Genomic DNA, 14,526 nt, shown 5'->3' with positions numbered 1-14,526 from the left:
AGCTGTCATACTTCTTCCGAGAATAGTGTTAAAAATTTTTCAATAATAAAAATTTTAATTTGGAACCATTTAGTTCAAACAAATATAATAGAATTTTAGCAAATTTCTACACTAATGTTTTGCACGACACAAACGATTGAGTATGATGACCATGTTGCTTCCAACGTCCCATGTGTTGAGTTGACACCGGACATCGGACATCGGACAGATAGATAGCTGCGATGGCTGAGGAGTAATCCTTTTGATTTTACAGCACCAAGAAAAACAACCCGAAACAAACATAACCTTTATAATTTTAAATAAGGCCTAGCCTACTGTGACATAGTCAGAATTTGAATTTGGGGAGTTCTCATTTGATAGGAGAGGATGAAGTATATAAACTATATTTTTGAACACACAATACAATCGGAAAGTAAATGTTTCTAATTAGTTTTTTCACATCAGGGAAGGAAGAGGAGGGACTGAGTTCCAAGAATTGCTTTGGCTACACTATTATATGTAATAGTGAATTTGAATTTGGGGAGTTCTCATTGGAGGGGAGAGGATTAAGTATATAAAATATATTTTTAAACACACAATACAATCGGAAAGTAAATGTATCTATTTAGTTTTTCACATCAGGGAAGGAGGGGGGGGGGGACTGAGTTCCAAGAATGGCTTTGGCTACAATATTATATGCTAGACGAAGATTTCCGGAATTGCGCTTGAACCGTCATTAGAATGCCGAGCCTGGATTTGCTAAACATAGTATTTCTTTTAATTAAATAGTAGAAAATACTCAGATACATATTTTATTGATTTCAGTTAGAAGAATCACAGCATATGATTGTCAAACAAGGCCCATCTGAAATTAAATAGAAAGAGAGGACTGATACTCGTTATTTTCTCACCAGTAGGCTTTGAGACTCGAATTCATTTTTCCTGACACCAAAGAACTTAAAAATTGATGGATCTAGCAGTTATAAAATAATTCAAATCAATAAAAATATTTCGGTTCCATCAATCCTTAGTTATTTGGCCCTCTACAGCTATATAACACGTCTAAGAACAAGGCACACGAAATACAAAAGAATACCATCTAAGGAGAGAAAAAAAAATTCTTACTTTTTTAATATTAAGACAAACTCAAGAATACCTTCCGAGTCACATCTATCTGCTAGAAAGTATGGTAGTAACTTGAAAAATCCGAACACTTTTCCCAAAACTTACAATAGAGCATTTGCAATTATGTATGATCACAACCTAATTCAGAAAAATAGTTATCAATGAGAATTGACTTTCATCGAAAAAATCACCAGGTCACACAGTTTTTTAAGACCCCCAATGCATTGCTACAATTTTGGAACTAAGTTTTGGTGAAAACAAACACCTTGACCAGCCGGCTTCTACACCTCATTATAAAGAAACTAATCTATGGATGACGTCAATTTCCAGGAATATCCCTCTACGTAAAGTAGAAATATCCCTCCACGTAAAGATTTAATGTGAAATATCAAGCTAAGGTCTGACATAAGACGATGCATTTTGTTGGGTGAAAATGATTAACCGACGCCAATATCCGAATTCCGGTTGGGATTTGCAACGAAGCCCCCCCCCAAAAAAAAGCGATTCTTACGATTTGCAATTTGGCTCATTCAAATTCTCTGTAGTCTTCTAAAAAGATTCCTAACCATAAAGACGGGCGTTTTAATTCCATACTGGAATTTTAGATATTCATCTTGAAATTACTAATATCGTATTTTTAACGTTACATGAATCGGAATCATAAATCTATTTCAAAGACAATTTGCGCCAGCTGGAGAAACAAATTTTTCAGCCCGGATTCAAAATAGAAGCAAACCATATGTTCGCCAGTACAAAATTTTACATCAGAAAAAAAAAAAAAAAAAACAAGAAATGAATATAAAGACAACGAACGGGTCTATGGGCAGTAAATGGAAACGAAAAGAAACAAAAAAAAAGTAAATCACAACGGTGTAATTTTCTTCTATGAGCTAAACAAAGACATTTCCATTCAAAACAGTGGAGTGAATTGCACGATTTTTTGGAGAAGGTAGGGGGAGGAAATTGTTAATTCTATTTTTTTTCAATGAAAATATCTAAAAAGAATATTTTTCAATGAAAACGCTCCCCGAATAGGTATTTTGCAAAATCTAGGGGGGGGGGCAAAGACCCTCTTAATTGAAGTCGCTGTTCAAAGATCATCTTTAAGTCATCTTTTTATTTTTGAAAAACAAAAAAAATACTGGTATGAATTTCTACTCAAAATTTTACTGGCCTTAAATTCGACTTCTTAGTGTATTATTAAAAAAGAAGTAATTAATGGTTGTGTAATAATGGGTATTAATGTTTTATAGACTAATTTACTGTTCAAAATTTCTCCGTTTACGCTTTGTATACTAATTGCTTAACAGAGGTAGATTAGTGGACAGCCAAAATCTTCACACTGCAGGAAGTATTTCTGAACCAACTGAAACTTTTGCCTTTTTTTGAGAAAAAAAACGAACTACGAATTATATTGTTTGTTATCCAAACAATGAAATTATTTGAACAGCCAAGGTGCTTTACTAATGACCGTTTCTGGATAACCTCAAGCTTTTGAAATTACGCTCTTCTTGAGAAAATTTCAGGGCAAAAACGAAAGACGTATTAATTACATAACTTTTCAAAAGCAGTGACCCTAATTGAGCACGTTCAGAGGATTTTTTTTCAATAGTGGGAGGAGGCAATAATAAAACATACTTGATAATTTGAATAAGGGCGATTTAAAAAATTTCGGATATTCAGACACGGAGACTCCCCCCCCCCCTGTGTACGTCTCTGGCCGCAATACATCTCGTCAATATGGACAGAATCTGAATAATATTCAGGCTAGTAGGTAAGTTTTGTTTATTGGTGTGTTTTAACATTTATTTTGCATTTTAAGCGTGTTTCTCACTGTTCCATTAAATCTAATATTTCTACAGCTCAATATTGGGGCTAAACTCAGGCAATCTATTCTACTTCAGAATTTATCTGCAAATTTCTGAGAAAAATACTCAAATTTAAAGCGTCTTTGGCGATATCAATCAATATCAGAAGAAACAAGATCCGAAAGCTATTCCGTTTGAAAGAAAATAGAGTTATCAGAAAGGGATTTAGAAAGCTAGAAAAAGACAGTATTAACTGAGACTCATTTTAAATATGACTGAAAATTTTTTAGACAAGCTATGGGTGTTTTAGCCTGAAAAAGGCTATTTTATTTTCCAAAAAATTCTATTTTATAGAGACTGAATAAGCTATGTCACAAATCATGACAGCTAATAGCTAGTCAACAGCAACAATAACGCTCAAAATAGATAAGAAGTAAAAAAAATTAATAAATAGCACACCCCAAATAAATATTTTATATCAAAGTTTTTGCATTTGATTAAATATTTATGTATTTCGTATTTTTTCAAGAGCACAAGTTCTTTTAATTTTAAGTCACGGTTAAGTCATGATTTAATCTTTAGTTGTGATTAACGGTAGCAATGGTTATTATGCTTACGATAGCGATGTATATTGTATAATTGTAGTGATTTATCACACAGAGCTAATAATAAAGAAACAACAAAATTGCATCAAACATTAATAAAGTCAACCTAAAATCAGTTTAAAATTAATGCAAATAGGTTGAAAATGTTATAAATACTTAAAAATGAACTGTGTTTGAAAACTGCCGGTTTGTTTGTTAAAATTAAAACTGTCACTCGAGTTTTATTATTTTTTGAATTTCTGAAACTTTGAGTTTTCGACTTTTTAAGTTTTGATACACTTCATTTTTAAGCTTTCTTAATCATTATTTTGAGTTCCACAGTTTTGAGTTTCAAGCTTTCTCCGTTTTTGCCATGTTTTAAGGCTTCCCAACATCTTTGTGCGAAGTTTAAACATTATTTAAAATTAATGCAAATAGCTCGAAAATATTATAAATACTTAAAGAGTTTTATTATTTTTGAATTTCTGAAATTTTGAGTTTTGGACTTTTTAAGTTTTGATACTCTTCGTTTTTAAGCTTTCTTAATCATAATTTTAAGTTCCACATTTTTAAGTTTTAAGCTTTCTCCGTTTTAAACTTTTTATGCCATGTTATATGGCTTCCCAACATCATTGTGCGAAGTTTAAACATTATTTCTGAACTTTTCGTTGTTCTCCAAGTTCTTTGCTCAAAGCTCGAAAATTATTTTAAGATGAAATTTTAAAAGCAATTTCAATTTTCAAACTTTTTTTCAAATTATGTTTCAAGGCTTTTGCTTATAGTTGGAAAAACATTTTAAGCTTTCAAGTTTTTAAAGACTGAGTATTAAGACCCCTCTAGATTTTTTATGTAAAGTCCAAACTTCATTTTGAGGTTCAATATTTTTTGAGCATTACAAATTTTACAGTTTAGTAATTCTGATTTTAAATAACATGCAAAACTAAGTTTTAAGGTTTCCTAGCTTATTTGTCAAAAATTTAAAAATCATCCCGAGTTTTGCCGCCTAATCTTCATTACAGAATTTGACAATTAATGACAAATTCAGAAATTAATGACAAAAAAGTTAACAAGTAAAGGAGAGGGGAGATGGGCAATTCCACATGTTATTTCGTAATCAAATCCCTTACACGTTCCTACGATTTTGACACAATCTGTCATTCTAGACTAGTTAACTGATTAACCAGCACTATCATTCTAAGCATCATTATTGACTACTACAACAATGGCACATAAAATAGCATGATTAGAAACATAACGCATAATAACGCAATCCTTTATCCTCGAGAAGCATACTGAATCACCCACACTGTTCTTGTGATTATAATCATTGACTACAGTGACAGCTGACATATTAGGAATAAAAGTAAAGATGATGCATTATACTATTCTTGGAAAGTCAAGTAAATCCCTGCTATTATCAAATTAGTATCAATACTGACTAAAATGACGATTGGAATACTAGGAATAGAAGCAAAGACAACGCACAATAACGTAAGCGGTAATACTCGATGAGTTAACTTAATTGCAAGTACTATCGTTTTGAACACCATTATTGACTACAACCACGATTAACAACCTAAGAGTAAAAGCACAGATAGATCAATACATAATTCTCAACCAGTTAACTTAATAACCCGCACTATCATTATGATTATCATTACTGACTGCAATAAAGATCAACAATATAATCAGAAGCATGGATAAAGGCATAATAACACAATTTGTTATCCTTGACGATTTAACTGAATCGCCCACACTGGTGATTCTGAGTATCAGTATTGACCATAGTCGTGACTTAGGTACCAGCCTTAGAAGTAAGCATAACGCAATGCGTTATTCTCAGAGAGTCAATTGAATCACCAGGTCAGTCAAATGAGTATTATTACTGACTTAAGGATAAAAAGTATAGGTAACACGTGATATGTGATTCTCTAATAGCCAACTGAATCACCAGTATTATTATTCTGAGTACTATTACTGACTACAGCAACGATTTGACATACTAGGAGTAGAATCATAGACAACACATGACACCGCGAGCGGCAATCTCGACGAGTTAACTGAATCAGAAGTTGTCTCATTTTGAGCACTATTATTGACTATACAACGAATAACGATCTTCGAGTAGAAACACAGATAGCACATTACGTGATTCTCAACTAGTCAACTGAGTCACCGATACTATATTCTGAGTATCTTGACTGGCAATAACAGAGATCGATATATAATGATTAGGAGGAGAGATAACGGAAAAGTGAAATCTGTTATTCTAGACGAGTTAACAGAATGACTCACACTGCCATTCAGAGTATCAATACTGACTACAATAGGAACTGACTTACGAGTGGTAGAAGCACGGAAAATGCAATACATTATTCTTAATTAGCATACTGTATCACCAACACTATTAAATGAGTATCATTATTGACTATAGTAAAGATTTACAAATTAGGATTAAAAGCATAGGTGACACATAATAACAATGCATATGATTCGCGGTTAGCTAACCGAATCACTAGCACTATTATTTACTATTCACCAACACTATCATTATTGACTACAGTAACGATTGACACACAAGGAGTGGAAACAGAGATAATGTAATCCATTACAATCAAATAATCTACTGATTCAGAAGAACTATCAAGCAATTATCATTATTGACTACAACAACCGATTAAAATATTAGGATTAAAAGCGCAGATAACACATACTACAGTACGTGATTCTTGATTAGTCAATTGAATCACCGACACTATTATTCTGAGACTCACTGATTTCAGTAACGATTGACACATAGGGATGGAAGCAGAGATAACGTAATCCATTACACTCAAATAGTCTACTGATTCAGAAGGGCTATCAAGCGATTATCATAATTGAATGCAACAACGATTAAATATTAGGATTAAAAGCACAGATAACACATATTATAGCACGTGATTCTTGATTAGTCAATTGAATCACCGACACTATTATTCTGAGACTCACTGATTTCAGTAACGATTGACACATAGGGATGGAAGCAGAGATAACGTAATCCATTACACTCAAATAGTCTACTGATTCAGAAGGGCTATCAAGCGATTATCATAATTGAATGCAACAACGATTAAATATTAGGATTAAAAGCACAGATAACACATACTATAGCACGTGATTCTCGATTAGTCTATTGAATCACTGACACTAGTATTGTGAGCATCATTGATTATAGTAACAATTGACATATTAGGAGTAGAAGCACGGACATTTTGTGCTTGGTAGTAAACTGCACTTGTTTTCACAGTAAAAGAGTTCGATTCACGGCTTACATTTTGTACATTAGTAAATTGGGACTTGGACAAACTCTGAGATTCAGTATGGTCAACGAGAGGAGGAACTACAATTGGAGAGGGACTTTCCCCTCTTATATATCCATCACTTTCATCATTTTCCAGCTTAATTACTGTATCTTCTCTGACTAGTTTGAAACACGATTTCTTTCTTTCTTCTTTAGGAACATTATTCACGATAAATTCATCATAAATGGCAGTACTTTCAGAGTGATTCTCGTTCGAAGCAGATACAGAAGCACGTTGTATGCTTTCTGCAAGAAGGCAAGGTGTGTGGTACAGAGAGACGAAGAGATTACTTTGTCCGTTTTCTTCATTAGCAGTTCTTTGTCCGTCAATATTGGAATCCAAATCTTCCTCTTCATCAGAATATTTTGTAAACGTCTCATTTCTGTCTTGCCCATTTGTACTATTTTCCTTGAAGAGCTTCTTCCTGATTTTGGTTGACAAATTAGGGTTTCCCCTAGCAGTCCAACCACTAGAAGCAGCATCAGAGCTAAAAAAAGAAAAAAAACAATTAATTATCTTATCTGTTAAATCATGAACCATTCAAAAGTCACTTTGACCAACTCCATTAAACAGAAAATGGAGACAATTCTAAGAAAATATTAATTACTTATTTTAGTTATACTAGCCATAACCTGGAAAATGCACCCAGATTTCATTGCTGTTTGGCTGATTACTTGAATAAAGACAATGGAAAACTTATAAGAGTTGGATGTTCAGCGATCTAGTATGGGAAGATCTTTTTCTTCTTCTTGCAGCAGGAAGAGGCGCTTTTACACCTCACCTGGCATCTGAGATTCGGATGTTACTCGGAAATTTTTTATAACCTATGCTCCCTATAATCACGTTAATAAGGGAGAATAGAGAATAAAAAACACTAGCGCAAATGACAAACTGGTCTGGTAACTTCAACAAAAAAGTATATAAAAAAGAAAAAAAAGGGATAGTGCGTAAAATCAACATGGAATACTACAGGACTAAACCTAAATTTTCTCAATAGGTTTTGGTTAATCAGCCTTGTTTTGTTTTCAAAAATTATTTCAAGTCAAAATCAAATCAGCACACAGCAGGCTAGTCGACTTTAAGCTGGTAGACCTATAGGTGTCAGAATTGTGCTTTCATCACATCTCATCCCTCCCCTCCGTATATCTTCAAGCAACCGAAGAGAAAAATACACAGCAGTTAAGGTAGGCTAGAAAACTAACAAAATTAACAAAGCCTAGATGGCGTTGGAGATTTTTCTTTTCGCCAGTAGCATAACTTTCCACTCTTAAAGTTTTCCCATATTCTTTATGCTTAAATATGAAGTCTGATAAATATCCCTGTGACTGTTTAAAGATGAGTGAATCTAGCACTTTGACACTAACATTTGATTAGCTTTGATTGTCTAACATAAGATTAACTTATCAAAGCCAAATATGTACTTGTACCCACCCTCAAGAAGGTAATTATCAAAATCTAGGAGGGTCCACAGCTGCTCATTATGACAACCTTATGACCTGTTTTACTAAACTTGATACTATGGAACAGTCATACATTTATAAGCATTTCGAGTTCGCACCGTCAATTACTTCATGATATACAACAAGTCTCGAAGATCATTTCTCCAGCCAAAGAGCTTAATAGTTGCCTGGAATGTGTGTTGAGTGATACATGTACTGACAGTTCATTGAAAATAGTAAATTGAAGTCTGATGAAAACCATTCATTTAATGCAACGAGGTGCTTTAAAAAATAACCATTTATTGCCAGAATTTAGAAAGTAAAAAAAGAAAGAAAAGCGTAAGAATAATTGGTGTTCGCCGGTTAAATCTATTTCTTTCCATAGACCACTGACAAATGAACAATTTCACGTTGTATTATAAAAACCACCAAACTTTTTCCATTGACTAGGTTGACATGTAAATCTGTAAAAATTTAGACTTATTCAGGTTTTCACATATTTATTCAGTAGTGCTATCAAAACAAATTAATCATCTTCAACACTTGTTAAATGGAGCCTTTCTAGCAGAGTAGTTAGCATGCTAGACTTGAAATCCTGTATTTGCACGAAGGGGGTTCGAGTCCAGGTGTCGCTAGTTATTTGGTTTGGAACAGTGGTCGGTGGCGTGACTCTGTAAGCTCAGCCAAAGTCAACTCAGCTCTAAAAGGGGTACATGGAGAAATCTGGGGAAGATAAACCGTGAGGATACGCGAAAGTACAGGATGGCTAGCCTCCAGCCCCCATTGCACTTCATGGAAGAAGGACAATGAAACGGTGATCAGCAACGCCAGTTTGGGCTGTGTATCTAGTGCCACATCCTCTACCTTTTTTTTTAATATTTGACAAGCGGAGGGCTTATTCTAGCGGAAACGAAAAGATCTAGTGCCCTTTTCAAGTGACAAAAAAAACTGGAGGGCAACTAGGCCCCCTCTAACGCCAATTTTTTCTAAAATTGTCTGATCAAAATTTTGAGACACCTACTTTGTTCAGCATACTTGAAAGGCCCAATAACTATGTCTTTGGAGATAAGATGAGCCCCCTACAGCCCCTGGGGAAAGTTTTTAATTTATAAAATGTGCCCATTGTTTACGTATAGTATTTGTTATTGGGAAGTATGCATACGTTTTTTTTGGGTGGGAAGGGAGGACAAATTTTGTGTTTGGAACCAAAACAACAGTTGTTGACTATCCAAACTAGGTCATTGACAAGACCGTTTAAATTTACATAAGCTAACAATAGTACTAGAATCTTGGAGAATGCTTTGAGGCAATATTAATTACTGTAAAACTATTTTCTAAGAAGTTAGATTAAGTTCTCAAGCTTCTTTACTACAGAACTGCGCTGACAACGTGCTACAATTGGACCGTTTTGGTACAGTTTAGAGGTCCTGGTACAATGCAGCACACTTCAAAATTTCATGGTACTAAATTTCCCGGTATATTTTCGTCTTATTTGTAACTGTGTTTCAAGGTACAGTTCTATTTATTTAAAATTTCCTTACAGTCAGTTCTATTGTGATAAAAGAAGCGAATCCATATTTACCGCACGAAATATCATTGTCAATTTCATTATTTTGCAATCTCTTTGTCATTGTCAAATATTTTTGATTTCACTGGTCTCTTTTTGACATAGAAAATTTTTACCAGCTTTTCATGTGGTACCAAATAACCAACATAACATAATCAATGAAGAAGATCGTTATTATATAGATAACGGCAAAGACGTTTACATTCTACCAATAACAAACGGTAATAAGATGAGGAATAATTTTTAAGACGGTGAAATTTAGAAAAAAACTACATGAATACTGTGGCTCCGATTTCATAAATCTCAAATTGATATGAAAGTTTATTGGCGGCGTTATTTCCACGCATTTTACTGCAAGTTTATTTCACCGTTCTGACCTAAGATCTGCCAAAACTTTACTGCGGATTAATTTCATACACAAACCAGTAAATATTCGTTGATAAAAAAATATTAGCAGCGTTGTCAACGTTTTGCGATAAGTTGTACTAGTTTTTTCGACCAAACCAGCACTTATTCATGTTTTGAAACTTTTTTTGTATGCTGCATATTCAAAGAAATTAATGACCTTCTTTGTTTGATGCGCGTACCAGAGTTACTATGAACCTAGTTTTAACGAATTTAAATCAATTTCTTAAACTTTTGGTATTATGGACTCTTTTATTCTTTAGACCCAAATCCTACACTGATATCCTGGGCCAGACCCATGTTTTTGTCCTGGGCCAGTGTTTAGACACGCTTTTTCTTTATAGTTATTATTTTAATAGTATGACTACCTTCTTCACCGCTTTTACAGGCCATGAAATTTTTGTGATAAGTAATGCCTGGTTTTTATTAATTTAGCATTCTAAATTCAGTTTTATTTAATTCAAATTTAGCAATGAGCAAGTTCAATTTACGAATCCTAATTCGTTTAAACTGATTCGTCTTTCTTATTTTACCTTTAGTCGTATTAAAGTATTTGGATGTAAAATAAACATTTTCCCTCCCCCGAGTTTATCACTTCTCTTTAATCAATTAATTATAACTGTAATAAAACATATTCTTCAATCCTTTATGCAGCAAGGCAATTGAATTGCCAAAAAAATTGCCTTAAAAAAATTTCGTAACTTTCCGTCCCAAGTTGATTGGTTCATGCAGAATTACTGTATCTCCATTGGTTGCGTAGATTAGCAGTTCAACTTTACAATGTATCTGCTATTGCATCTGCCTTTCCCAAACCAAAACAATGTACCTGACTCAGATAAGGTGTTTAAGAACCCCTAGACATAAAGGTTATAGTAGACATTGTCAGATTTGATCAGTGCTTTCAGAAATGGGAAATTTTTATCTTCTCAGGTACCGACAAGTAGTCGTGGAGCTGAAAGGAGTAAACAAAAACCAAATCTGTTCATAAGTCTGCCAACAGAGTTGAAAAACAGTGACGAAGACCACACTGCCTTTCCATATCAAACAAACATCAATTAGAAACAATAGGGATTTTTTTCAATTGAACTCCACTGTCTTGAAATAAATTTCCCAACTGTTTCTACTTTGTGTTTTTTTGCCACAGAGTTGGGTCTCTCAATATGTCGAATCTTCGTAGTTCTAATTTATTGAGTCTATTGAAACACCACTCCAGATATACCCAGAGATTTGCTGACGATTTAGTGTCCCTATTGATACGAAAACGATCGAGAATCCTGTTTGAGATAGGACAGCATACGCTGAATGATCTCCAAAAATTGGTCGAATAGCACTAACTACGTTTAGCTCCAGAAGAGAGGGAAGTAATGATTTTTATAATTAGTAGAAATGGCAAATTTCCTTTAGCTCTAAATATATCTAACCGAACGATCTCTCTGAAAAAACAGGTGAAATATACTAGGGTCACATTAAACTATCATTTAAGCTGGGAAGCTCACTGGGAAAGAAAATTGCTGAAACCCACAGCTCTCTTATCCAATTCCAACGGATGGTTAGAAAGAACTGGGGCTTAGTTCCAAAACTATATGTAACTGCCATATAGAGTCGTGGCACGATTCAATTCAACCCACACAAAAAATGGATTGCTACAGCAACCCATGGAGCTAATGCTAGGACTTCATTCCCTAAAAAACTGTATAGAAGAAGTAGCAAAAAGTGTTTTCATACTGCAGCAGATCAGTGATCTATATATAGATATGAAGCACGTACGAAATGGGAAAGTTAAAAGCCATGCTCACATCTGCAATTCAATGATGTTCAAGTGCAAGGAGCTGCAGATGCCTCAGGGCAATATCATCCCATTAGTCAGGCCTGAGAGACGGTTCCATATCACCATAAAGTATGGAAAGAAATGGAGCGGGACACACAAGTGTTCCATAAAAGCAACGTGATAAATTGCTTTACGGATGGATGGCGATTTATCGGTGAAATGGAAACTGAGATAGTGATATACCAGAATACACCCGATCTGGATAATGAGGTTAAATTATAAAAAATATATTTTTTTCATGAGTATAAAGAGCAATATTAAAACTTAAGTGAACAAAAATTATTCCGGACATAAGCGGGATCCCCCTTCCTCAAACCTCACTCTTCATGCTAAAGTCTTAATTTTTTTTTCATTTAAATTCAACGGCTCTTGTGTCTGAGCAGTCTTTCATAAAGAATTGTGACACGAATTCAAACTTTAGCGTAAAGAGCAAGGGCCGAGGAAGGAGCAGGTCCCCTTATATGCAGAATTACTCTTTTTGCTTAAGTTTTAGTGTGGCTCTTTACTTTCAGTTGAAAAGACTTGTTATTTTTTTAGTTTAAAATCTGAACGTTTCTCAAATCATGCGTGGAAATCCTCTCCTCCCGTGTAAAATTTACCCTGATAAATTCCTTCTGTAAAATTTCCTCCCCACAGGAAATTCTCCCCGTGAAAATCCCCCCCCCAAAAAAAAGAATCGTATATTTCCCAATAACAATTACTATACATGAACTATATGTGAAGAGCAAATTGCGAAACGTAGAACCTTTCCCCAGGGACTCTGAGGGGTCGTATAATCCCCAAGAAAATAGTTATTGGACCTTTCAACTATGCTGACTGAAATGGCTATCTCAAAATTTTGATCGAGTATCTTTGGGGAAAAAGAAACGTGGGGGAGGGCTACTTGCGCTCCAATACTTTTGGTCACTCAAAAACTACACTAGAGCTTCTGATTTTGGTTCAAATGAGCCCACTCTCAATCTTTTAGAACCATTAATTCGATATGATTACTAATGAAAAAAACGAAAAAACAAAAACAAAACACACTCGTTATCTTTCTTCCGGCAAAACTTCCACATTTTTGTAAATAGAAGGTTGAAACCTCTACAGTAAGCTTTTGTGATATGCTAAATTTGATGGTGTGATTTTCATTTGAATTACTTGAATATTTAGGGGTGTTTCCCCCTTTTTTGAAAATCAGGCAAATTTTCTAAACAGCTTTCGATAGGTAACATTAAACCTAGTGAATTTTGTATATTTGTAATCAGAATAAAAATCCAATTTTTTTTTTTATTGGATGTACTCCAATTCCGTTTTTTCAAAAGTCCGTTTCAAAATTCCGTTTTTTAGAGTTTCAGTTGCTATTGTGCCGAGTTGCTCATTACTTATAGTTCGTTCCAACGAAATGTTTGATATTTGGTAATCATCTGAGAAGACTTGCTACCATATTCTAGGCTGAAATGCTTGGAATGGAGCAGGCAACCAGAAAACTGATGCGAAAAGAAAACATAGGCATAAATATGTGTACTTTAACTGATAACCAAGCATGAATTTAGGCTTCAGAATATAGAGTCGGCAAAGCAGTGAACTGAAATGCTGTGAAGCATTGAACAGCCTTGCCTTCAAAGGAAATCGAATTGTATTGATGAGAGTGTAGTATATATAACTACCATACTTATACGAAACGGTATCACACGGATAGATACTGTCCCACAGAGTGAATGTACAAGATAACTATCCACCGGCTTCGGTAGGTTAGCCCTCCGAAGCTGGTTGGCGTGCTGGGTTGGAAATCCTTTCCAAGGGCACGGGTTCGATTCCTGGCGTGGCCGCTTATTTGGTTTGGGACAGGGGTTAATGGCGCGACTCTGTAAGCTCAGCCAGAGTCGACCCAGCTCTAAATGGGTACCTGGAGAGAATCAATGGAGGTAAGCAGGAAGGGTGTGCGGGAGCATAGGAAGGCTAGACGCTACCCCTCATTGCACTTTATGCCTGAAGGGCCACGAAACAGAGATCAGCACCATCGGTTTTGACCTTGAGGATCTAGTGCCACCATGAGGATATAGTGACTCGTTGAAACTGAATTTCTGTTTTTTAGGGGAAGGGTCTGCTATACAGGTTTTAAGACCTCCCGTCACAATTCATATACCTACTGATGCAGGCCGAACAAGTTTTTTTTACTTGAGTTTCCATTATTTCCCAATTTATTCATGAATTACAATTTCTGTCCTTCGTGTCTCCTATTTTTGAATTTGCTGTTTACTCTACATATTTCTTTTCCTTAATGTTTTTTTTTTTTTAGTTTAGATTGTAAGGAGATTATATCAACAGCAAAAAAGAGAGCGGTAGGAGCAAAAATATGTACAAAAATATTTGAAAATTTCGAAAAAAAAAAATATAACGCTTTTCTGGTATAAGCAATTTTTTCAGTCTTTACCCTCCTCGAAATTTTTTTTTACAAGCTTCCT

At 34.7% G+C, this 14,526-nt stretch overlaps 1 protein-coding gene across 1 annotated transcript in view; it reads right to left on the bottom strand.

Annotated features, from left to right (window-relative positions):
• Window positions 1-770: 770 nt before the first annotated feature.
• The window catches only part of LOC136032793 (uncharacterized), a 67,022-nt gene continuing 53,266 nt past the window's right edge, over window positions 771-14,526 (bottom strand). The window contains exon 8 of the mRNA XM_065713169.1: window positions 771-7,327. Within this exon, the coding sequence (XP_065569241.1) occupies window positions 6,664-7,327 (664 nt within the window). The 3' untranslated portion in view covers window positions 771-6,663. The remainder of the gene's footprint in view (window positions 7,328-14,526) is intronic.

This window comes from Artemia franciscana, chromosome 11, assembly GCF_032884065.1.
Source record: "Artemia franciscana chromosome 11, ASM3288406v1, whole genome shotgun sequence".
In the NCBI taxonomy this organism is placed as follows: Eukaryota; Metazoa; Arthropoda; class Branchiopoda; order Anostraca; family Artemiidae; genus Artemia; species Artemia franciscana.
The sequence above is the reverse complement of the archived record's forward strand: the minus strand, read 5'-3'. Positions and strand labels throughout refer to the sequence as shown.